The following is a 27,009-nucleotide window of genomic DNA, read 5'->3' as shown; positions in this document are numbered from 1 at the left end:
CACACATCACACGGGGTAAAAGAGTCACTTCCAACCTGCACGGTCTCAAACAGAGAACGGAGAAGAGCAACGGTCGGTAGTCGAGATCGGCCGCTTCGCAGAAGAACCACACTAGAACCTGAACAGAAAAAACAACTCAAAACGAGAAGTGAACTCCAACGAACCTGAGAGAAAACGGAGCCTTTGTTTTCAGAAGCAGCAGGGAGCCGAACCAGAGGAAAGATGATGAGTTTTCTGCCATACTTCTCCGCTGAGACCTGGACCCTCCTGGCCCTCCTCATCACCCTCATTGTAGTGTAAGGACTTACATCAAATCAAATGTTATTTGTCACATTTATCGTAGTTAAACGGTGTAGACTAACAGTGAAATGCTTAGTTAGGGGTCATTTTCCAGCAATGCAAGATAAGATATATATATTGTATAGTTCTCTAGAACATACTGATAGTTAACGTGTGTGTGTGTGTGCGTGTGTCTGTGCGTGTGCTTGTGTGTGTGTGTGTGTGTGTGTATATATATATATGTGTGTGTGTGTGCGCGCGCGCGTGTGTGTACAGGTACGGGTACTGGCCCTATGGTGTATTCACTAAGATGGGTATCCCTGGTCCCAAACCCCTACCTTACTTTGGCACAATGTTGGAGTATAAAAAGGTTAGTACCCATTCAGAATAAACATCTCTCTCTCATAGTTTAAACAACAGTGTAATTGTTCTCCCATGTAAAACAATACATTGAGAAGGAAAAAGAGGACTAGCCGGTTGTTTTAACAATAGATAAATACAAGGAAATATGAGACTTGATCAGTCTAGAAGTTGTGTTCCTTGACCCTGGGGGACCATAGAAAATAACAAACCCTCCTCAACTCTCACCTGTTTCAGTTGTGTTCTCTGTTCAGGTGTAGGACACACCTACATGACCTCCTAGGGCATGCCCAGGCATGAATCAGCTGTTTTCTCTTTTTCTATCTCTCTCTCTGCAGGGCTTCACTAACTTTGACACAGAGTGCTTTCAGAAGTACGGGAGAATCTGGGGGTGAGTTCAGTCGGCTGTACCGTACTAGGATGACTCACAACTATACTATGCTCTTTCCTTTCAATTCATCACCTTCATCACCTCCTTTCAATTCATTCAGTTACTAGTTTTACCTGTCCAACATTACCCCAAACACAGTACCGTAATCTGATTACGTTCAGTTACTAGTTTTACCTGTCCAACATTACCCCAAACTCAGTAACGTAATCACGGTTGTCATGGTGACTGGAACCAGACTGTGTCTCTTCTCCTCCAATAGGATCCCTGATAACGATAACATATCCTGACGAAACAGGAACAGAAACATTATAATTTCCCCTAATTTCCATCAGTGACTGGAACATGTATATTTCATAGGGTCAAGAAATCAGAACCCAACACTAATATATATATAATAATATGATTCAACAAATTTAAACTTGCGCCTCTTTTCAATGCTGGTTTGAATGTCATTGAGAAAACAGAGAAGTGTCAATGATATTTTTTTCTTCTCACAAACATCTGTTTCTGAAATTAAAGTAATCCTCAAAGTTATCATCTAGTTTTTCTAAAATATCTGTAATCTGATTATAATATATTTTGCTGTTAATAGTTTACAGTTACCGTTTAAAAAAAATCTATCTTCTTTACATGTAATGTTTCTCCTCTGTGATGTAGGTGTGTATATATATATAGTGGTTAAAGCCAGGTGTGTTTCTCCTCTGTGAAGGATCTATGATGGGAGGCAGTCTGTACCATGTAGGTGTGTATATATAGTGGTTAAAGCCAGGTGTGTTTCTCCTCTGTGAAGGATCTATGATGGGAGGCAGTCTGTACCATGTAGGTGTGTATATATAGTGGTTAAAGCCAGGTGTGTTTCTCCTCTGTGAAGGATCTATGAAGGGAGGCAGTCTGTACCATGTAGGTGTATATATAGTGGTTAAAGCCAGGTGTGTTTCTCCTCTGTGAAGGATCTATGGTGGGAGGCAGTCTGTACCATGTAGGTGTGTATATAGTGGTTAAAGCCAGGTGTGTTTCTCCTCTGTGAAGGATCTATGATCGGAGGCAGTCTGTACAATGTAGGTGTGCATATAGTGGTTAAAGCCAGGTTTGTTTCTCCTCTGTGAAGGCTCTATGATGGGAGGCAGTCTGTACCATGTAGGTGTATATATAGTGGTTAAAGCCAGGTGTGTTTCTCCTCTGTGAAGGATCTATGATGGGAGGCAGCCTGTACCATGTAGGTGTGTATATAGTGGTTAAAGCCAGGTGTGTTTCTCCTCTGTGAAGGATCTATGATGGGAGGCAGTCTCTACCATGTAGGTGTATATATAGTGGTTAAAGCCAGGTGTGTTTCTCCTCTGTGAAGGATCTATGATCGGAGGCAGTCTGTACAATGTAGGTGTGTATATAGTGGTTAAAGCCAGGTTTGTTTCTCCTCTGTGAAGGCTCTATGATGGGAGGCAGTCTGTACCATGTAGGTGTATATATAGTGGTTAAAGCCAGGTGTGTTTCTCCTCTGTGAAGGATCTATGATGGGAGGCAGCCTGTTCTGTGTATCATGGACAAAAGCATGATCAAGACCGTCCTGATTAAAGAGTGTTACAACATCTTCACCAACCGCAGAGTGAGACACACACACACACACACCTAATAATAATCGGAATAATAATTATCCTAACATTATGACTGATATTATTAATACATTATTTGTGTTTCAGAAACAAATTCTGAACGGGGAGCTGTTTGATAATTAATACAACTGTTCTCCATGTTCTAGAACTTCCATCTGAATGGGGAGCTGTTTGACGCGGTGTCCGTTGCCGAGGACGATACATGGAGACGGATCCGCAGTGTCCTCTCACCTTCCTTTACCTCTGGACGACTGAAAGAGGTAGAACCATCCCTCCATCTCTCCCTTTCTATGTTTATCAACTTGTTATAAACGCTTTATAGCTTGTTAAAAACTCATTATAGCTTGTTATAAACTCTTAACTCATTATAGCTTGTTATAACCTCTTTATAAACTCAATATAGCTTGTTATAAACTCTATAAACTCATTATAGCTTGTTATAAACACTATAAACTCATTATAGCTTGTTATAAACTCTTTATAAACTCAATATAGCTTGTTATAAACTCTATAAACTCATTATAGCTTGTTATAAACTCATTATAGCTTGTTATAAACTCTTTATAAACTCAATATAGCTTGTTATAAACTCTATAAACTCATTATAGCTTGTTATAAACTCATTATAGCTTGTTAAAAACTCATTATAGCTTGTTATAAACTCTTTATAAACTCATTATAGCTTGTTATAAACTCATTATAGCTTGTTATAAACTCTTTATAAACTCATTATAGCTTGTTATAACTCTATAAACTCATTATAGCTTGTTATAAACGCTATAAACTCATTATAGCTTGTTATAAACTCTTTATAAACTCAATATAGCTTGTTATAAACTCTATAAACTCATTATAGCTTGTTATAAACTCACTATAGCTTGTTATAAACTCATTATAGCTTGTTATAAACTCTTTATAAACTCATTATAGCTTGTTATAAACTCTTTATAAACTCATCATAGCTTGTTATAAACTCTTTATAAACTTATTTTAGATACCTTATTTACATTATTACTCAAAGATGGAGTTATGCGTCCTCTGAAACATCACCCTTTTGACCACCTACTTCCTGCTTGACCCAGTTGTCAGCAGCACTAATGTGAAAGACATGACCACCTACTATCTGCTTGACCCAGTTGTCAGCAGCACTAATGTGAAAGACATGACCACCTACTTCCTGCTTGACCCAGTTGTCTGCAGCACTAATGTGAAAGACATGACCACCTACTTCCTGCTTGACCCAGTTGTCAGCAGCACTAATGTGAAAGACATGACCACCTACTTCTGGCTTGACCCAGTTGTCAGCAGCACTAATGTGAAAGACATGACCACCTACTTCTGGCTTGACCCAGTTGTCAGCAGCACTAATGTGAAAGACATGACCACCTACTTCTGGCTTGACCCAGTTGTCAGCAGCACTAATGTGAAAGACATGACCACCTACTTCTGGCTTGACCCAGTTGTCAGCAGCACTAATGTGAAAGACATGACCACCTACTTCTGGCTTGACCCAGTTGTCAGCAGCACTAATGTGAAAGACATGACCACCTACTTCTGGCTTGACCCAGTTGTCAGCAGCACTAATGTGAAAGACATGACCACCTACTTCTGGCTTGACCCAGTTGTCAGCAGCACTAATGTGAAAGACATGACCACCTACTTCTGGCTTGACCCAGTTGTCAGCAGCACTAATGTGAAAGACATGACCACCTACTTCTGGCTTGACCCAGTTGTCAGCAGCACTAATGTGAAAGACATGACCACCTACTTCTGGCTTGACCCAGTTGTCAGCTGCACTAATGTGAAAGACATGACCACATACTTCCTGCTTGACCCAGTTGTCAGCTGCACTAATGTGAAACACCGTTCGACTGACAACCCGAGTCAGCTTGCAGGCGCCCGGCCCTGTCACAAGGAGTCGCTAGAGCACGATAAGACAAGGTCCCGGACGGTGCTGGGACAATTGTGTGCCATCCTATGGGGTTCCCGGTCGGTTGTGACACAGCCTGGGATCGAACACCAGGCTGTATTGTCGCTCTGCAGGGCTATTGACCGCTGCATCACTCAGGACCCAGATCTTCATATAGGACTAGAATTACATGCTGATGGCTTTCACTTCTCTTCACAAAGATTTAATGGTTATGGGTCTCAATGAATAACTGCTATAGTCTACCACCATCTGAATGGTTAAAGGTCTGAATTAATAACTGCTATAGTCTACCCCCATCTGAATGGTTATGGGTCTGAATTAATAACTGCTATAGTCTACCACCATCTGAATGGTTATGGGTCTGAATTAATACTGCTATAGTCTACCCCCATCTAAATGGTTATGGGTCTGAAATAATAACTGCCTTAGTCTACCACCATCTGAATGGTTATGGGTCTGAATTAATAACTGCTATAGCCTACCACCATCTGAATGGTTATGGGTCTGAATTAATACTGCTATAGTCTACCACCATCTGAATGGTTATGGGTCTGAATTAATAACTGCTATAGTCTACCACCATCTGAATGGTTATGGGTCTGAATTAATAACTGCTATAGTCTACCACCATCTGAATGGTTATGGGTCTGAATTAATACTGCTATAGTCTACCACCATCTGAATGGTTATGGGTCTGAATTAATAACTGCTATAGTCTACCCCCATCTGAATGGTTATGGGTCTGAATTAATAACTGCTATAGTCTACCCCCATCTGAATGGTTATGGGTCTGAATTAATAACTGCTATAGTCTACCCCCATCTGAATGGTTATGGGTCTGAATGGTTATGGGTCTGAATGAATAACTGTTATAGTCTACCCCCATCTGAATGGTTATGGGTCTGAATTAATAACTGCTATAGTCTACCGCCATCTGAATGGTTATGGGTCTGAATGGTTAGGTTATGGGTCTGAATTAATAACTGCTATAGTCTACCCCCATCTGAATGGTTATGGGTCTGAATTAATAACTGCTATAGTCTACTGCCATCTGAATGGTTATGGGTCTGAATTAATAACTGCTATAGTCTACCCCCATCTGAATGGTTATGGGTCTGAATTAATAACTGCTATAGTCCACCCCCATCTGAATGGTTATGGGTCTGAATTAATAACTGCTATAGTCTACTGCCGTCTGAATGGTTATGGGTCTGAATTAATTACTGCTATAGTCTACCACCATCTGAATGGTTATGGGTCTGAATTAATAACTGCTATAGTCTACCCCCATCTGAATGGTTATGGGTCTGAATTAATAACTGCTATAGTCTACAACCATCTGAATGGTTATGGGTCTGAATTAATAACTGCTATAGTCTACCCCCATCTGAATGGTTATGGGGCTGAATTAATAACTGCTATAGTCTACCCCCATCTGAATGGTTATGGGTCTGAATGGTTATGGGTCTGAATTAATAACTGCTATAGTCTACCACCATCTGAATGGTTATGGGGCTGAATTAATAACTGCTATAATCTACCACCATCTGAATGGGTATGGGTCTGAATTAATACTGCTATAGTCTACCCCCATCTCAATGGTTATGGGTCTGAATTAATAACTGCTATAGTCTACCACCATCTGAATGGTTATGGGTCTGAATTAATAACTGCTATAATCTACCACCATCTGAATGGTTATGGGTCTGAATTAATAACTGCTATAGTCTACCCCCATCTGAATGGTTATGGGTCTGAATGGTTATGGGTCTGAATTAATAACTGCTATAGTCTACCCCCATCTGAATGGTTATGGGGCTGAATTAATAACTGCTATAGTCTACCCCCATCTGAATGGTTATGGGTCTGAATTAATAACTGCTATAGTCTACCCCCATCTGAATGGTTATGGGTCTGAAATAATAACTGCTATAGTCTACCCCCATCTGAATGGTTATGGGTCTGAATTAATAGCTGCTATAGTCTACCCCCATCTGAATGGTTATGGGTCTGAATTAATAACTGTTATAGTCTACCACCATCTGAATGGTTATGGGTCTGAATTAATAACTGCTATAGTCTACCACCATCTGAATGGTTATGGGTCTGAATTAATAACTGCTATAGTCTACCCCCATCTGAATGGTTATGGGTCTGAATTAATAACTGCTATAGTCTACCCCCATCTGAATGGTTATGGGTCTGAATTAATAACTGCTATAGTCTACCCCCATCTGAATGGTTATGGGTCTGAATGGTTATGGATCTGAATTAATAACTGCTATAGTCTACCACCATCTGAATGGTTATGGGTCTGAATGGTTATGGGTCTGAATTAATAACTGCTATAGTCTACCACCATCTGAATGGTTATGGGTCTGAATTAATAACTGCTATAGTCTACCCCCATCTGAATGGTTATGGGGCTGAATTAATAACTGCTATAGTCTACCACCATCTGAATGGTTATGGGGCTGAATTAATAACTGCTATAGTCTACCCCCATCTGAATGGTTATGGGTCTGAATTAATAACTGCTATAGTCTACCCCCATCTGAATGGTTATGGGTCTGAATTAATAACTGCTATAGTCTACCCCCATCTGAATGGTTATGGGTCTGAATTAATAACTGCTATAGTCTACCACCATCTGAATGGTTATGGGGCTGAATTAATAACTGCTATAGTCTACCCCCATCTGAATGGTTATGGGTCTGAATTAATAACTGCTATAGTCTACCCCCATCTGAATGGTTATGGGTCTGAATTAATAACTGCTATAGTCTACCCCCATCTGAATGGTTATGGGTCTGAATTAATAACTGCTATAGTCTACCACCATCTGAATGGTTATGGGTCTGAATTAATAACTGCTATAGTCTACCCCCATCTGAATGGTTATGGGTCTGAATTAATAGCTGCTATAGTCTACCCCCATCTGAATGGTTATGGGTCTGAATTAATAACTGCTATAGTCTACCCCCATCTGAACGGTTATGGGTCTGAATTAATAACTGCTATAGTCTACCACCATCTGAATGGTTATGGGTCTGAATTAATAACTGTTATAGTCTACCCCCATCTGAATGGTTATGGGTCTGAATTAATAACTGCTATAGTCTACCACCATCTGAATGGTTATGGGTCTGAATTAATAACTGTTATAGTCTACCCCCATCTGAATGGTTATGGGTCTGAATTAATAACTGCTATAGTCTACCACCATCTGAATGGTTATGGGTCTGAATTAATAACTGCTATAGTCTACCCCCATCTGAATGGTTATGGGTCTGAATTAATAACTGCTATAGTCTACCGCCATCTGAATGGTTATGGGTCTGAATGGTTAGGTTATGGGTCTGAATTAATAACTGCTATAGTCTACCCCCATCTGAATGGTTATGGGTCTGAATTAATAACTGCTATAGTCTACTGCCATCTGAATGGTTATGGGTCTGAATTAATAACTGCTATAGTCTACCCCCATCTGAATGGTTATGGGTCTGAATTAATAACTGCTATAGTCCACCCCCATCTGAATGGTTATGGGTCTGAATTAATAACTGCTATAGTCTACTGCCGTCTGAATGGTTATGGGTCTGAATTAATTACTGCTATAGTCTACCACCATCTGAATGGTTATGGGTCTGAATTAATAACTGCTATAGTCTACCCCCATCTGAATGGTTATGGGTCTGAATTAATAACTGCTATAGTCTACAACCATCTGAATGGTTATGGGTCTGAATTAATAACTGCTATAGTCTACCCCCATCTGAATGGTTATGGGGCTGAATTAATAACTGCTATAGTCTACCCACATCTGAATGGTTATGGGTCTGAATGGTTATGGGTCTGAATTAATAACTGCTATAGTCTACCACCATCTGAATGGTTATGGGGCTGAATTAATAACTGCTATAATCTACCACCATCTGAATGGTTATGGGTCTGAATTAATACTGCTATAGTCTACCCCCATCTGAATGGTTATGGGTCTGAATTAATAACTGCTATAGTCTACCACCATCTGAATGGTTATGGGTCTGAATTAATAACTGCTATAATCTACCACCATCTGAATGGTTATGGGTCTGAATTAATAACTGCTATAGTCTACCACCATCTGAATGGTTATGGGTCTGAATGTTTATGGGTCTGAATTAATACTGCTATAGTCTACCCCCATCTGAATGGTTATGGGTCTGAATTAATAACTGCTATAGTCTACCCCCATCTGAATGGTTATGGGTCTGAATGGTTATGGGTCTGAATTAATAACTGCTATAGTCTACCCCCATCTGAATGGTTATGGGTCTGAATTAATAACTGCTATAGTCTACCCCCATCTGAATGGTTATGGGTCTGAATTAATAACTGCTATAGTCTACCCCCATCTGAATGGTTATGGGTCTGAATTAATAGCTGCTATAATCTACCCCCATCTGAATGGTTATGGGTCTGAATTAATAACTGTTATAGTCTACCACCATCTGAATGGTTATGGGTCTGAATTAATAACTGCTATAGTCTACCACCATCTGAATGGTTATGGGTCTGAATTAATAACTGCTATAGTCTACCCCCATCTGAATGGTTATGGGTCTGAATGGTTATGGATCTGAATTAATAACTGCTATAGTCTACCACCATCTGAATGGTTATGGGTCTGAATTAATAACTGCTATAGTCTACCACCCTCTGAATGGTTATGGGTCTGAATTAATACTGCTATAGTCTACCACCATCTGAATGGTTATGGGTCTGAATTAATAACTGCTATAGTCTACCACCATCTGAATGGTTATGGGTCTGAATTAATAACTGCTATAGTCTACCCCCATCTGAATGGTTATGGGGCTGAATTAATAACTGCTATAGTCTACCCCCATCTGAATGGTTATGGGTCTGAATTATTAACTGCTATAGTCTACCCCCATCTGAATGGTTATGGGGCTGAATTAATAACTGCTATAGTCTACCCCCATCTGAATGGTTATGGGTCTGAATTAATAACTGCTATAGTCTACCACCATCTGAATGGTTATGGGTCTGAATTAATAACTGCTACTCTCTCTCTCTCTCTCTCTCTCTCTCTCTCTCTCTCTCTCTCTCTCTCTCTCTCTCTTTCTGCCTCTCTCTCTCTCTTTTCTCTCTCTCTCTCTGCCTCTCTCTCTCTCTTTTCTCTTTCTCTCTCTTTTCTCTTTCTCTCTCTCTCTCTGCCTCTCTCTCTCTCTCTGCCTCTCTCTCTCTCTCTGTCTCCCTCTCTCTCTGTCTCTGCCTCTCTCTCTCTTTCTCTCTCTCTCTCTCTACCTCTCTCTCTGTCTCTCTACCTCTCTCTCTGTCTCTCTCTCTCTCTCTCTCTGTCCAGCAAGCTATTCTAGTCTATCTTTTCCTGAATGGGAATCCAAGCGCTAAGGAACGTAATTGACTGATTTCTCTTAGTTATTTATCCCTGGAAAAGGGAGTGGTTTTGTGCGTTAATCTAGGTAACCGTGTTATGGATATTCAACCCTAATCACCTCTCTCTCTCTCTACCTCTTTACCTCTCTCTCTACCTCTCTATCTCTCACTCTCTATCTCTACCTCTCTCTCTCTCTACCTCTCTCTCTACCTCTCTCTCTACCTCTCTACCTCTCTCTCTCTCTCTCTCTCTCTGTAGATGTTTGCTATCATGAAGCAGCACTCTTCTAACCTGCTGAGCGGAATGAAGAAGCAGGCAGATAAAGACCAGACCATTGAACTGAAGGAGTGAGTCCTGACCTCGAACCTCTTACCTCTGACTTTTCACCTTACACCTCTGAGTCTTAATTGTAATACACATACATACAGTGTCAAGAAAAAGTATGTGAACTCTTTGGAATTACCTGTATTTCTGCATAAATGGTCATCGAATTTGATCTGATCTTCATCTAAGTCATGACAATTCTGTTGTTAATTTACTTCTGTGTTTTGGGTCGTTGTCCTGTTGCATCACCCAACTTCTGTTGACCTTCAATTGGCGGACAGATAGCCTTCCATTCTCCTGCAAAATGTCTTGATAAACTTGGGAATACATTTTTCCGTTGATGACAGCAAGCTGTCCAGGCCCTGAGGCATCAAAGCGGCCCTGAGGCATCAAAGCGCACCTGAGGCATCAAAGCGGCCCCGAGGCATCAAAGCGGCCCCGAGGCATCAAAGCGGCCCCGAGGCATCAAAGCGGCCCCGAGGCATCAAAGCGGCCCCGAGGCATCAAAGCGGCCCCGAGGCATCAAAGCGGCCCCGAGGCATCAAAGCGGCCCCGAGGCATCAAAGCGGCCCCGAGGCATCAAAGCGGCCCCGAGGCATCAAAGCGGCCCCGAGGCATCAAAGCGGCCCTGAGGCATCAAAGCGGCCCTGAGGCATCAAAGCGGCCCCGAGGCATCAAAGCGGCCCCGAGGCATCAAAGCGGCCCCCCTGAGGCATCAAAGCGGCCCCCCTGAGGCATCAAAGCGGCGGCCCTGAGGCATCAAAGCGGCGGCCCTGAGGCATCAAAGCGGCCCTGAGGCATCAAAGCGGCCCTGAGGCATCAAAGCGGCCCTGAGGCATCAAAGCGGCGGCCCCGAGGCATCAAAGCGGCCCTGAGGCATCAAAGCGGCCCTGAGGCATCAAAGCGGCCCTGAGGCATCAAAGCGGCCCTGAGGCATCAAAGCGGCGGCCCCGAGGCATCAAAGCGGCCCTGAGGCATCAAAGCGGCGGCCCCGAGGCATCAAAGCGGCGGCCCCGAGGCATCAAAGCGGCGGCCCCGAGGCATCAAAGCGGCCCTGAGGCATCAAAGCGGCGGCCCCGAGGCATCAAAGCGGCCCTGAGGCATCAAAGCGGCCCTGAGGCATCAAAGCGGCGGCCCCGAGGCATCAAAGCGGCGGCCCCGAGGCATCAAAGCGGCCCTGAGGCATCAAAGCGGCCCTGAGGCATCAAAGCGGCCCTGAGGCATCAAAGCGGCCCTGAGGCATCAAAGCGGCCCTGAGGCATCAAAGCGGCCCTGAGGCATCAAAGCGGCCCCAAACCATGATGCTCCACCAGACTTTACAGTTGGAAAGAGGTTTTTATGTTGGTGTGCTGTGCCTTTTTTTCCTCCACACATAGTGTTGTGTGTTCCTTCCAATCAACTAAACTTTTCTGTCCACAAAATATTTTGCCGGTAGCGCTGTGGAACATCCAGGTGCACTTCTGCGAACTTCAGATGTTCTGAAATGTTGGTTTTTTGGAAAGCAGTGGCTTCTTCTGTGGTGGTTCTATATGTATATATATGTATATATATCTTCTTCTGTGGTGGTTCTATATGTATATATATGTATATATATCTTCTTCTGTGGTGGTTCTATATGTATATATATGTATATATATCTTCTTCTGTGGTGGTTCTATATGTATATATATGTATATATATCTTCTTCTGTGGTGGTTCTATATGTATATATATGTATATATATCTTCTTCTGTGGTGTCCTCCCATGAACACCATTCTTGTTTATTGTTTTACATATCGTAGACTCGTCCACAGAGATGTCAGCATGTTCAAGAGGTTTCTGTAAGTCTTTAGCTGACACTCTAGGATTCTTCTTAACCTCATTGAGCATTCTGCACTGTGCTCTTGCAGTCATCTTTGCAGGACGGCCACTCCTAGGGAGAGTAGCAACAGTGCTGAACATTCTCCATTTATAGACAATTTGTCTTACTGTGGACTGATGAACATCAAGGCTTTTAGAGATACTTTTGTAACCCATTCCAGCTTTATGCAAGTCAGTAGTCTTAATCTTAGGTCTTCTGAGATTTATTTTGTTCGAGGCATGGTTCACATAAGACAATGCTTCTTGTGAATGGCAAACTCACATTTTGTGTGTTTTTTATAAGGCAGGGCAGCTCTAACCAACATCTCCAATCTCGTCTCATTGATTGGATTCCAGGTTAGCTGACTCCTGACTCCAATTTGTTTTTGGAGAAGACATTAGCCTAGGGGGGTTCACATACTTTTTCCAAACTACACTGTGAATGTTTAAATAATGTATTGAAAATAGACAAGAAAAATACAATAATTTGTGTTATTCATTTAAGAAGACTGTGTTTGTCTATTGTTGTGACTTAGATGAAGATCAGATAAAATGTTATAACTAATTTATGCAGAAATCCAGGTAATTCCAAAGGGTTCACATACTTTGTCTTGCCAATGTAGTTGTGTGGTCAGTAGTTTTGTGGTTAGTAGTTGTGGTTGGTAGTTGTGGTCAGTAACTGTGTGGTTGTGGTCAATAATTGTGTGGTTGTGGTCAACAGTTGTGTGGTTGTGGTCAGTAGTTGTGTGGTCAGTAACTGTGTGGTTGTGGTCAATAGTTGTGTGGTTGTGGTCAGTAGTTGTGTGGTTGTGGTCAGTAGTTGTGTGGTCAGTAGTTGTGTGATTGTGGTCAGTAGTTGTGTGGTTGTGGTCAGTAACTGTGTGATTGTGGTCAGTAGTTGTGTGGTCAGTAGTTGTGTGGTCAGTAATTGTGTGATTGCGGTCAGGAGTTGTGTGGTTGTGGTCAGTAGTTGTGGTCAATAGTTGAGTGGTCAGTAGTTGTGCTCAGTAACTGTGTGGTTGTGGTCAATAGTTGTGTGGTCTGTAGTTGTGTGGTTGTGGTCAGTAGTTGTGTGGTTGTGATCAGTAGTTGTGGTCAGTAGTTGGGTGGTCAGTAGTTGTGTGGTTGTGGTCAGTAGTTGTGTTGTTGTGGTCAGTAGTTGGGTGGTCAGTAGTTGTGTGGTTGTGGTCAGTAGTTGTGTTGTTGTGGTCAGTAGTTGGGTGGTCAGTAGGTGTGATCAGTAGTTGGGTGGTCAGTAGTTGTGTGGTCAGTAAGTTGTGTGATCAGTAGTTGTGTAATTGTGGTTGTGTTACAGGTTCTTTGGGCCCTACAGTATTGACGTGGCTTTCAGTGTGGACATTGTTTTCAGTAGTTGTGTGGTCAGTAGTTGTGTGGTCAGTGGTTGTGTGGTCAGTAGTTGTGTGGTCAGTAGTTGTGTGGTTGGTGGTCAGTAGTTGTGGTTGTGTTGCAGGTTCTTTGGGCCCTACAGTATGGACGTGGTCACCAGCACAGCTTTCAGTGTGGACATTGACTCTCTGAACAACCCTTCAGACCCCTTTGTCTCCAACGTCAAGAAGATGCTCAAGTTCGACCTGTTCAACCCACTGTTCCTCCTAGCCGGTGAGACCACACACACACGCATGCGCAGACACACACGGACGCAAAGTTTACTTTTTAATCCGATAAATTTGTATAGCTCTGTATAAGAAGGGTATAAAGTCTGACCCTGGGAATTATAGGCCTGTATCTATCCTCTATGCAACATCAAAATCGTGGAGAGAATTGTACATGAGCAAATGTATGAATATGTTAAACCTGTTTGGGAAAGGGGGCAGTATTGTCTCCTCCGGATGAGAAGCGTGCCCAAAGTAAACTGCCTGATACTCAGGCCCAGAAGGTAGGATATGCATATAATTGGTAGATTTAGATTTAGAAAACACTCTAAAGTTTCTAAAACTGTTAAATGATATGGCAGGCAAAGCCCCGAGGACAAACCATCCCCCAAAAAAGATATTCAGCTTACACTATTTTCAATGGCTAGTACTATCATTATAAGCCCAAGTACTCCCTGATTGCAGTTCCTAGGGCTTCCACTGTTGTTTGACTTGTTTGGAAAAGTTTATTAGTTTGGGATTCATTTTGTATGCATTTTGATGGAGGGAAACTGGATGGATTATTGACTGAAGCGCACCAGCTAAACTGATGTTTTTATGGATATAAAGAAGGACATTATCTAACAAAAGGACCATTTGTGATGTAACTGGGACCTTTTGGAGTGCCAACAGAAGAAGATCATCAAAGGTAAGGCATTTTTTAGATCGCTATTTCTGACTTTCGTGTCGCTCTGGTTGAAATATGTTTTTCATGTGTTGGTATGCGGGGCGCTGTCCTCAGATAATTGCATGGTTTGCTTTTGCAGTAAAGCCTTCTGGAAATCTGACACGGCGGCTGGATTAGAAGTTAAGCTTTATTTTGATGTATTACACTTGTGATTTTATGAAAGTTAAATATTTATAGTAATTTAATTAGAATTTGGCGCTCTGCAATTTCAGAGGATGTTGTCGAGGTGCTCGGCACGGCACGCCATTCCCAAACAGGTTCTAATGTATGATTTTCAGTCGTGTTTTAGAAAAACACTGATTCATGTCTACTTCACTTGACTGACTTCATCAGGAAAGAGATTGATGAGGGAAATCTGTGTGGAATGATACTGCTTGACCTACAGAAGGCCTTTGATACAGTTAACCACTTGTCTCCTAATCTCCAAACTGGAGGCACTGGGGTTAAGCAGTATCCCTCTAGGCTGGGTAAAGTCCTATTTATCAGGAAGGGAGCAAATAGTAGAGGTTAATGGTTCACTGTCTCAGGCAAAACCAATTAGTTGTGGCTTTCCGCAGGGGAGCGTGCTTGGGCCTCTGCTGTTTTTATTGTATATTAATGATATGAAAGATGCTTGAGATATTAAGCTATATCTGTACTTAGGGAAAACCTGAAGCAATTATTTTTGGATCCAGACCTAAATTGAGTAGGTCCTCTAAAATCAGAGTGGAGTTAGGGTGGTGAGGTGCTGACTACTCAAACCTCTGTTAGCTACTTGGGATGTATCCTTGATGGAAGCTTGGGAGGTGTGAGCATGGCCAATAAGGTGTTAGGGAAGGTGAATGCCAGGACTAAGTTTTTGGCTAGAAAGTCCAAGCTGCTTGATAAGGACTCCATGAAAGTGCTAGCCACTGCCCTCATTCAATGCCATTTTGACTATGCTAGTACTTCCTGGTTTGGGGGCTTACCTAAACTTATGAAGGGGAAGCTCCAGATAGCCCAGAATAAGCTGATCAGGGTAGTGTTGAATGTGAGTCCACGTACTCACTTAGGCAGGAGCTGCTTTCAGGAACTAAACTGGCTGCCTGTTGAGGCTAGGGTTTCCCAGATTAGACTTGGTTTGGTTTACAGAAGTATTTATGGTCCTGGGCCCAGATATCTAAGTGACTACTTTCCTCGTGGATGCACACCAGATCAGGTGTTGCTGATGTGTGCTTATACAGGTTCAGGAGTAATGCTGGGAAAGGTACTTTCTTGTATACTGGAGCCTCAGAATGGAATGAGTTGCCTCTGACTATAAATACAACGTCCTCTCTGGACAGCTTTATGAACAAAGTAAAAATATGTTTAATGTCCTCTGTGCCCATATGAATAACCCCTATGATGTAACTGGAATGATGAGATAGATGTTCTTCTTCTCTGTTTTTGATGAGATAGATGTTCTTCTTCTCTGTTTTTGATGAGATAGATGTTCTTCTTCTCTGTTTTTGATGAGATAGATGTTCTTCTTCTCTGTGTTTGATGAGATAGATGTTCTTCTTCTCTGTGTTTGTTTGATTATTTCACAGCCATACCGTGTTGGATCTTGTCTAGTCATCTTGTCTCAAGAGGAACACAATGGAAACAAGTCCCAGACTTTATAGTGTGTTATCCTCCATGATTTAACAATGGAAATAAGTCCCAGAATGTGTTGTCTGTTATCCTCCATGATTTAACAATGGAAATAAGTCCCAGAATGTGTTGTCTGTTATCCTCCATGATTTAACAAGGGAAATAAGTCCCAGACTGTATAGTGTGTTATCCTCCATGATTTAACAATGGAAATAAGTCCCATAATGTGTTGTCTGTTATCCTCCATGATTTAACAATGGAAATAAGTCCCAGAATGTGTTGTCTGTTATCCTCCATGGTTTTACTCATGTGCATGTATGGCTTTTTCCAGTCTTATGTGTGCTTGTTTTTTAAAATGGTCGAATTAATAAACTAAACTAAAACTTTCTGTAAAACGTTCCTCTCCTCCTCTCCCGCCCTCCCCTCCATTCCTCTCCTCCTCCCCTCCTCTCCTCTTCTCCTCCCCTCCTCTCCTTCTCCAGCTTTGTTTCCCTTCACTGGTCCTATCTTGGAGAAGATGAAGTTTTCTTTCTTCCCGACTGCGGTGACAGACTTCTTTTATGCCTCGCTGGCTAAGATCAAATCTGGACGTGACGCTGGGAACTCAACTGTAAACATGTTTTATATTTATATTTGATTATGTTGTTTGTTTATGTTTGTGATGGTTGTGATTGGACCAGATCCATAAGAATATGTTTGTGTTGGTTGTGATTGGACCAGATCCATAAGAACCTGTTTGTGATGGTTGTGATTGGACCAGATCCATAAGAATATGATTGTGTTGGTTGTGATTGGACCAGATCCATAAGAACCTGTTTGTGATGGTTGTGATTGGACCAGATCCATAAGAACCTGTTTGTGTTGGTTGTGATTGGACCAGATCCATAAGAACCTGTTTGTGATGGTTGTGATTGGACCAGATCCATAAGAATATGATTTATATTTGTATTGGAATATTCTGTATTTATTTATTATATAACTAAACCTACGTAACTAGTAATGGACATCAATATGAAACGTCCATATCGATATCTTGTTGGAATTTAAAAATACTATTATTGGGACCCAAATATCTACATTCATATTAGAATCTGTTTGTGTTGGTTGTGATTGGACGAGATCCATTAGAATCTGTTTGTGTTGGTTGTGATTGGTTCAGATACAGTGGAATCTGTTTGTGTTGGATGTGATTGGACAGATTTGACCTCATGTCTTTCTGCTTCCAGAATCGGGTGGATTTCTTACAGCTGATGATCGACTCTCAGAAAGGCAGCGACACAAAGACAGGAGAGGAACAGACTAAAGGTACCTGCCGAACAAACACCTGGAAACGATTGTTACAAACACACACCTGGGAACTACTGTTACACACAACTGGAATCTCTCTCTCTCCTTTCCTCTCCCTCTCTCCCTCCACAGGACTGACTGATCACGAGATATTGTCTCAGGCCATGATCTTCATCTTCGCCGGCTACGAGACCAGCAGCAGTACTATGAGTTTCCTGGCCTATAACCTGGCAACCAACCCCCATGTCATGACCAAACTGCAGGGGGAGATAGATACTGTGTTCCCCAACAAGGTAACCCCCACACCATGACCAAACTTCAGGGGGAGATAGATACTGTGTTGCCCAACAAGGTAACCCCCACACCATGACCAAACTGCAGGAGGAGATAGATACTGTGTTCCCCAACAAGGTAATCCCCACACCGTGACCAAACTGCAGGAGGAGATAGATAATGTGTGGTGATAGATATTGTGATTTGTGTGTGTATCCCCGGTGTCAGATGGGGTGAGGTACTGATTTGTATGTAACCACGGTGCAGGCTCCAATCCAGTACGAAGCTCTGATGCAGATGGACTATTTGGACTGTGTGTTGAACGAGTCTCTGAGACTGTACCCCATCGCCCCGCGACTGGAGAGGGTCGCCAAGAAGACGGTGGAGATCAACGGCATCGTCATCCCCAAAGACTGCATTGTCCTGGTTCCCACGTGGACCCTCCATCGTGACCCAGAGATCTGGTCTGACCCTGAGGAGTTCAAACCAGAGAGGTACTGGACTGCACCGTAACCACAATCCAACCACAACACAACCTTAATACAACAATAACACAACCACAAATCAACTACAATACTATGTGTAATGTGTCTGCCCTCCCCCTGTCCAGGTTTAGTAAGGAGAACAAGGAGTCTATTGATCCGTACACGTACATGCCATTTGGGGCGGGGCCCAGGAACTGTATCGGGATGCGCTTCGCCCTGATCATGATCAAACTGGCCATGGTCGAGATCCTCCAGAGTTTCACTTTCTCCATCTGCGACGAGACCGAGGTGAGGTGCTCACCTGAGCAGACAGAATATGACATCAACAAACATCAGTATCTGTTTCAGCATAGTCAGCACCTGTTTTAGCATGGTCACCACCTGTTTTACATGGTCACCGCCTGTTTAACATGGTCACCGCCTGTTTAACATGGTCACCGCCTGTTTAACATGGTCACCGCCTGTTTAACATGGTCGCCGCCTGTTTTAACATGGTCACCGCCTGTTTTAACATGGGCACCACCTGTTTTAACATGGTCAGCGCCTGTTCCTGTTTTTAACATGGTCACCGCCTGTTTTTAACATGGACCCTTTTTAACATGGTCGCCACCTGTTTTAACATGGACCCTTAAATGGTCACCGCCTGTTTTAACATGGTCACCGCCTGTTTTAACATGGTCACCACCTGTTTTAACATGGTCACCGCCTGTTTTACCATGGACCCTTTTTAACATGGCCACCACCTGTTTTAACATGGTCACCACATGGTTTAACATGGACCTGTTTTAACATGGTCAGCATCTGTTTTAACATGGTCAGCGCCAGTTTTATATGGTCAGCACCTGTTTTAACATGGACCTGTTTTAGCATGGTCGCCACCTGTTTTATATGTTCAGCACCTGTTTTAACATGGACCTGTTTTAACATGGTCAGCACCTGTTTTTAACATGGTCAGCACCTGGTTTAACATGGTCACCACCTGTTTTAACATGGTCACCACCTGTTTAAACATGGTCATCGCCTGTTTAACATGGTCGCCGCCTGTGTTAACATGGTCACCGCCTGTTTTAACATGGTCACCGCCTGTTTAACATGGTCACCGCCTGTTTTAACCTGTTTTAACATGGTCACCACCTTTTTTAACATGGTCACCACCTGTTTTTACATGGGCCTGTTTTTAACATGGACCCCTTTTAACATGGTCACCACCTGTTTTAACATGGTCACCACATGGTTTAACATGGACCTGGTTTAACATGGTCAGCACCTGTTTTAACATGCTCACCGCCTGTTTTACATTGTCAGCACCAGTTTTAACATGGTCACCGCCTGTTTTAACATGGTCACCACATGGTTTAACATGGACCTGGTTTAACATGGTCAGCACCTGTTTTAACATGGTCACCACCTGTTTTACAATGTCAGCACCAGTTTTAACATGGTCACCACCTGTTTTATATGGTCAGCACCTGTTTTAACATGGACCTGTTTTAGCATGGTCACCACCTGTTTTAACATGGTCACCAACTGTTTAGCATGGTCACCACCTGTTTTAGCATGGTCACCACCTGTTTTATATGGTCAGCACCTGTTTTAACATGGACCTGTTTTAACATGGTCACCACCTGTTTTAACATGGTCAACACCTGTTTTAACATGGTCAGCACCTGGTTTAACATGGACCTGTTTTAGCATGGTCACCACCTGTTTTAACATGGACCTGTTTTTACATGGTCACCACCTGTTTTAAGATGGACACCACCTGTTTTAACATCGACCCCACCTGTTTTAACATGGTCACCACCTGTTTTAACATGGTCACCACCTGTATTAACATGGACCTGTTTTTACATGGACCTGTTTTAACATGGACCTGTTTTACATGGTCACCACCTGTTTTAACATGGTCACCACCTGTTTTACATGGTCACCACCTGTTTTAACATGGTCACCACATGGTTTAACATGAACCTGTTTTAACATGGTCAGCACCTGTTTTACATTGTCAGCACCAGTTTTAGCATTGTCACCACCTGTTTTAACATGGTCACCACCTGTTTTAACATGGTGACCACCTGTTTTAACATGGTCACCACCTGTTTTAACATGGACCTGTTTTAACATGGTCACCACCTGTTTTTACATGGACCTGTTTTAACATGGTCACCACCTGTTTTAACATGGTCACCACCTGTTTTAACATGGCCAGCACCTGTTTTAACATGGTCAGCGCCTGTTTTAGCATGGACCTGTCTTAACATGGACCTGTTTTAACATGGTCACCAACTGTTTAACTCGGTCAACACCCGTTTTAACATGGACCTGTTTTAACATGGTCACCACCTGTTTTAACATGGTCACCACCTGTTTTAGCATGGTCACCACCTGTTTTAGCATGGTCACCACCTGTTTTAGCATGGTCACCACTTGTTTTAGCATGGTCACCACCTGTTTTAGCATGGTCACCACCTGTTTTTACATGGATCTGTTTTAGCATGGACCAGTTTTAACATGGACCTGTTTTACATGGTCACCACCTGTTTACATGGACCTGTTTTAACATGGACCTGTTTTAACATGGACCTGTTTTAACATGGACCTGTTTTAACATGGACACCACCTGTTTTAGCATGGTCACCACCTGTTTTAGCATGGACCTGTTTTAAAATGGTCAGCACCTGTTTTAACATGTTCTCCTCCTGTTTAACATGGTCACCACCTGTTTTAACATGGACCTGTTTTTACATGGTCACCACCTGTTTTAACATGGTCACCACCTGTTTTAGCATGGTCACCACCTGTTTTAGCATGGTCACCACCTGTTTTAACATGGTCACCACCTGTTTTAACATGGACCTGTTTTTACATGGTCACCACCTGTTTTAACATGGTCACCACCTGTTTTAGCATGGTCACCACCTGTTTTAGCATGGTCACCACTTGTTTTAGCATGGTCACCACCTGTTTTAACATGGTCACCACCTGTTTTAACATGGACATGTTTTAACATGGTCAGCACCTGTTTTAACATGGATCTGTTTTAACATGGTCACCACCTGTTTTAACATGGTCACCACCTGTTTTAACATGGACCCCACCTGTTTTAACATGGTCACCACCTATTTTAGCATGGTCACCACCTGTTTTAGCATGGTCACCACCTGTTTCAACATGGACCTGTTTTAACATGGTCACCACCTGTTTTAACATGGTCACCACCTGTTTTAACATGGTCACCACCTGTTTTAACATGGACCCCACCTGTTTTAACATGGTCACCACCTATTTTAGCATGGTCACCACCTGTTTTAGCATGGTCACCACCTGTTTCAACATGGACCTGTTTTTACATGGTCACCACCTGTTTTAACATGGTCACCACCTGTTTTAACATGGTCACCACCTGTTTTAACATGGTCACCGCCTGTTTTTACATGGTCACCACCTGGTTTAACATGGACCTGTTTTAACATGGTCAGCACCTGTTTTAACATGGTCAGCACCTGTTTTAACATGGTCAGCACCTGTTTAACATGGTCAGCACCTGTTTAACATGGTCAGCATCTGGTTTAACATTTTCTGTTATTCTCTATAGATCCTTTTGGAGATGGACAACCAGGGTTATGTTCTGTTATTTCGTTCTTTATAGATCCCTCTGGAGATGGACAACCAGGGTCTGCTGATGCCCAAACGACCAATCAAACTGAGGCTGGAGGCCCGTAGAAACACCCCTAGCAACACCACCGCTACCACTCTGAAGAGTCCAACAACGTGACCAAATGCAGGAGCACCCTACCCTGGAGTACCTCTCTCTCTCTCTCTCTTCCCCTCTCCCCCCACACAAAAGGGCTTTAGTACAGACAGAAATACTTCTCACACCGCTAATGAAAATTTCTGGGATCTTTTATTTCAGCTCATGAAACATTTTTGTTCAACAGCCTCTCTATCTATCTATCTTTCTGTCGATCGGCTACTGAACATTCAGTCCTTATCCTATCCCTGCTATAGGCTGCTGAATATTCAGGCTGGGATTCAATAGGCTACTTAATTAATATAATATGATATTAAGACTGCATTCACAATGACTGTTCAGTTCAGTCAGATCAATCAGAAATTACATTTAAAATGGCACATAGCTGACAAAGTGCTGGGATTGAATCCTGGTCTCAGTCTCATGCTTGGTTTGAGTAAGACTCAGAAACCCATGTCCACCAGATAAAAGAGATAGTAATACTATGGATGCATTAGAGGTACATGTCTTGTTAAAGTTAGACACCAGGGGGTAGTAATCCATGGCATGATGTCATGTCTGGATCATGCACACTACTGGCTGGTGGCTGGAATTTTCCTAGAATGTAGAACTCTAGCTGGTGTTCTCTAGAACTGTACTCTCATTCTGTTCCTCTGGGTGTTCTGCTGTCCAGTCATTCCAAAATAGAATCTTTACTGTCTGTTGAGATGATCCCTGCAGCTGCTTGGTTTTAACTTTAATCATCACAAACCAATAAAATCATCACACTAATGAACACGGTCGTCTGTGTATTTATTAACATTCATAAGACAAAACTTAAGACACAAACACAAACAAATATACATGAGAACAATCAATATAGATTGATTTGTGTTATTTATCAAGACATACTGTATTTATAATTTCATTCAGCTAGGCCTAATTGTAGTGTTACGACCTTGGTCATCCACACACGTCTCTTTTCAGATCCCAATACTGCCCCTGTGTGGCTGTTGGATGTAAATACACAGCCCAAATCCCATTACAAACTATTAATCCACTTTCCACATTTTACAGCTCTTGTACATTCTGCATTCATAAAAACAGTGCAGATAATCTCTGGTTGCGAAATTCACCCCCTTCACATAGAGCAAAGTTCACCTCCACACAGAGCAAAGTTCACCTCCTTCACATGGAGCAAAGTTCACCTCCTTCACATGGAGCAAAGTTCACCTCCTTCACATGGAGCAAAGTTCACCCCCTTCACATAGAGCAAAGTTCACCCCCTTCACATAGAGCAAAGTTCACCCCCTTCACATAGAGCAAAGTTCACCCCCTTCACATAGAGCAAAGTTCACCCCCTTCACATAGAGCAAAGTTCACCCCCTTCACATAGAGCAAAGTTCACCCCCTTCACATGGAGCAAAGTTCACCCCCTTCACATGGAGCAAAGTTCACCCCCTTCACATGGAGCAAAGTTCACCCCCTTCACATGGAGCAAAGTTCACCCCCTTCACATGGAGCAAAGTTCACCCCCTTCACATGGAGCAAAGTTCACCCCCTTCACATAGAGCAAAGTTCACCCCCTTCACATAGAGCAAAGTTCACCCCCTTCACATAGAGCAAAGTTCACCCCCTTCACATAGAGCAACGTTCACCCCCTTCACATAGAGCAAAGTTCACCCCCTTCACATAGAGCAAAGTTCACCCCCTTCACATGGAGCAAAGTTCACCCCCTTCACATGGAGCAAAGTTCACCCCCTTCACATGGAGCAAAGTTCACCCCCTTCACATGGAGCAAAGTTCACCCCCTTCACATGGAGCAAAGTTCACCCCCTTCACATGGAGCAAAGTTCACCCCCTTCACATGGAGCAAAGTTCACCCCCTTCACATGGAGCAAAGTTCACCTCCTTCACATAGAGCAAAGTTCATCTCCTTCACACAGAGCAAAGTTCACCTCCTTCACATAGAGCAAAGTTCACCCCCTTCACATGGAGCAAAGTTCACCCCCTTCACATAGAGCAAAGTTCACCCCCTTCACATAGAGCAAAGTTCACCCCCTTCACATGGAGCAAAGTTCACCCCCTTCACATGGAGCAAAGTTCACCCCCTTCACATGGAGCAAAGTTCACCCCCTTCACATGGAGCAAAGTTCACCCCCTTCACATGGAGCAAAGTTCACCTCCTTCACATAGAGCAAAGTTCATCTCCTTCACACAGAGCAAAGTTCACCTCCTTCACATAGAGCAAAGTTCACCTTCATATTCCGATACTAAACAAACAGTGATCAGCTCAAATTAAAAACCATTTCTGGTTCTGACCCAGAACCAATGCCATGTGTCACGTACATGTCATCCGGTTTCTGGAACCGAGTATTAGCCCTCTCCCTTCCAAGGGCAGAGTCTGTTCAGTACCTTTTGAGGAAAGAAAGGAATCAGAAAAACATTTTGAATCAGATAATCTTGCAGCTCATTGGAACACCAGGATCACATCTTACGTCGTACTTCTAGTGCCATCTTGTTTATTACCTTTTTTAAAGTAATCTATGGCCTTATTTAGGATCGTTAAGACCAACTTCTACTATACTATATAAAACTAATTATTAGAATAACAGTGTGGTTTCACATAACTATTTTGGAAATAGTTTGCCTTTAAACGGAAGCAAACGTAACGAAACAGTTTAGTTCTTAAACGTTAAACTGTTTCCGTAATGAATATGCCCCTGCTCTCTCTGTCAATCATTCACCATCCCTCCCTGCTTTGCTTTCACCTCTCACACAGTCTCCCTCTAATCTCCTTATTGCGAGTGTGTGTTGTGAATAACATTTGCTTGAGCAACAATAGTAGAATCGGCTGTTCAGGTTCAAAATAAAAGTTGCCCATTGAAACTGATGCAAACAGATATAGATTGTGGAATCGTGCGACGATTGGACATTTTAATCAGTCCCTCCAGGTGTCGAAGGTGTCGAAGATCGCATAGTTCAATGCAAAATCAACCAATCAGTGCATATTGCGCGAGTGCTCGCACTTTTGACCAAGCCTCTCACTATTAGTGCATAAAATGATCCAATCAAAAGCGGCTTCGTAATTTTGACCAATTATTACAGTGGAAAATGGCCCAAAATGTATTCTGCTTAAAATCATCCTAAAACTGAGCACATATGACTTTTTATTGAATGAAATTAATGTGAAAAGAAGTTTGGAATATGTTATATGAACTCAACGTAAACAATAATTAGTTAATTTGACAATCTGTTGAAATTTCACTGTATAGTTTTCAGGACTGCATTGTACAACAGCCTTATGGATCCTGGGTTCATGACATATCGTACCAGCCTTATGGATCCTGGGTTCATTACAGGGGGTACCAGCCTTATGGATCCTGGGTTCATGACATATTGTACCAGCCTTATGGATCCTGGGTTCATGACATATCGTACCAGCCTTATGGATCCTGGGTTCATGACATGGGGTACCAGCCTTATGGATCCTGGGTTCATGACATATCGTACCAGCCTTATGGATCCTGGGTTCATTACAGGGGGTACCAGCCTTATGGATCTTGGGTTCATGACATGGGGTACCAGCCTTATGGGTCTTGGGTTCATGACATGGGGTACCAGCCTTATGGATCCTGGGTTCATGACATATCGTACCAGCCTTATGGATCCTGGGTTCATTACAGGGGGTACCAGCCTTATGGATCTTGGGTTCATGACATGGGATACCAGCCTTATGGATCCTGGGTTCATTACAGGGGGTACCAGCCTTATGGATCCTGGGTTCATGACATATCGTACCAGCCTTATGGATCCTGGGTTCATGACATATCGTACCAGCCTTATGGATCCTGGGTTCATGACATGGGGTACCAGCCTTATGGATCCTGGGTTCATGACATATCGTACCAGCCTTATGGATCCTGGGTTCATGACATATCGTACCAGCCTTATGGATCCTGGGTTCATGACATATCGTACCAGCCTTATGGATCCTGGGTTCATGACATATCGTACCAGCCTTATGGATCCTGGGTTCATGACATATCATACCAGCCTTATGGATCTTGGGTTCATGACATGGGGTACCAGCCTTATGGATCCTGGGTTCATGACATGGGGTACCAGCCTTATGGATCCTGGGTTCATGACATGGGGTACCAGCCTTATAGATCTTGGGTTCATGACATATCGTACCAGCCTTATAGATCTTGGGTTCATGACATATCGTACCAACCTTATGGATCCTGGGTTCATGACATATCGTACCAGCCTTATGGGTCTTGGGTTCATGACATATCGTACCAGCCTTATGGATCCTGGGTTCATGACATATCGTACCAGCCTTATGGATCCTGGGTTCATGACATATCGTACCAGCCTTATGGATCCTGGGTTCATAACAGGGGGTACAGCCTTATGGATCCTGGGTTCATGACATGGGGTACCAGCCTTATGGATCCTGGGTTCATGACATATCGTACCAGCCTTATGGATCCTGGGTTCATGACATGGGGTACCAGCCTTATGGATCCTGGGTTCATGACATGGGGTACCAGCCTTATGGATCCTGGGTTCATGACATATCGTACCAGCCTTATGGATCCTGGGTTCATGACATGGGGTACCAGCCTTATGGATCCTGGTTCATGACATATCGTACCAGCCTTATGGCTCCTGGGTTCATGACATGGGGTACCAGCCTTATGGATCTTGGGATCATGACATGGGGTACCAGCCTTATGGGTCTTGGGATCATGACATGGGGTACCAGCCTACTCATTGACACCCACAGATTACAATTATAAAGAGTTTACACAAATATTACAATCGCGGCTCTTATTGCAGGACTTTAACGGCCTCATATTTTAATGTACAGCCTTACCTATGTAATTCAGAGGTGATTTCCCACAGGTAAAGTCCTGCAATTAAAGCTACGACGCCAATATTTGTGTAAACTCTTCACATTTCATGGACCCAAGATCCAGAGGTAACGCTGTACAGTGCAATAGAAGTCTGTTTCAATGCAATTCTAATACAGCCACAGTGGGACTTCAACTATCTTTCGTGTGTCAAATTAACTTCTTAATGTCTTTTGTTTAATTTATGTAACAACATTCTAACCCTGTTCAGCATCTTGTCCAAATATGGCATTATATCCACTAT

The 27,009-nt window shown here is 42.8% G+C and overlaps 1 protein-coding gene across 2 annotated transcripts; it reads left to right on the top strand.

The window, feature by feature from the left end:
- On the top strand, window positions 1-22,639 carry LOC116353018 (cytochrome P450 3A27). 2 transcript variants are annotated; one of them, XM_031811270.1, is made up of 13 exons: window positions 1-296; window positions 556-649; window positions 978-1,030; window positions 2,534-2,633; window positions 2,787-2,900; window positions 10,233-10,321; window positions 13,610-13,758; window positions 16,551-16,678; window positions 17,295-17,373; window positions 17,488-17,648; window positions 17,896-18,122; window positions 18,239-18,401; window positions 21,763-22,635. In XM_031811270.1, exons 1-13 carry the CDS (start codon window positions 223-225, stop codon window positions 21,886-21,888), a joined length of 1,557 nt encoding a protein of 518 aa, XP_031667130.1. In that variant the 5' UTR covers window positions 1-222; the 3' UTR covers window positions 21,889-22,635. The 2 variants fall into 2 exon arrangements, with proteins under 2 accessions (XP_031667130.1, XP_031667129.1); XM_031811269.1 differs by having other exon boundaries at window positions 16-296; window positions 17,295-17,648; window positions 21,763-22,639.
- The last annotated feature ends 4,370 nt before the right edge of the window (window positions 22,640-27,009 follow it).

This window comes from Oncorhynchus kisutch, unplaced genomic scaffold (genome assembly GCF_002021735.2).
Source record: "Oncorhynchus kisutch isolate 150728-3 unplaced genomic scaffold, Okis_V2 Okis01b-Okis20b_hom, whole genome shotgun sequence".
Taxonomy (NCBI): domain Eukaryota; kingdom Metazoa; phylum Chordata; class Actinopteri; order Salmoniformes; family Salmonidae; genus Oncorhynchus; species Oncorhynchus kisutch.
Note: the sequence above shows the minus strand (reverse complement) of the source record. Positions and strands in the feature narration are given on the sequence as shown.

Coding starts and splice junctions, on each gene's coding strand:
- LOC116353018 (XM_031811269.1), top strand. CDS start 223: ATGATGAGTTTTCTGCCATACTTCTCCGCTGAGACCTGGACCCTCCTG. Junction 13,759..16,550: donor CCCACTGTTCCTCCTAGCCG/GTGAGACCACAC, acceptor CTCCTTCTCCAG/CTTTGTTTCCCTTCACTGGT. Junction 18,402..21,762: donor CCATCTGCGACGAGACCGAG/GTGAGGTGCTCA, acceptor CGTTCTTTATAG/ATCCCTCTGGAGATGGACAA.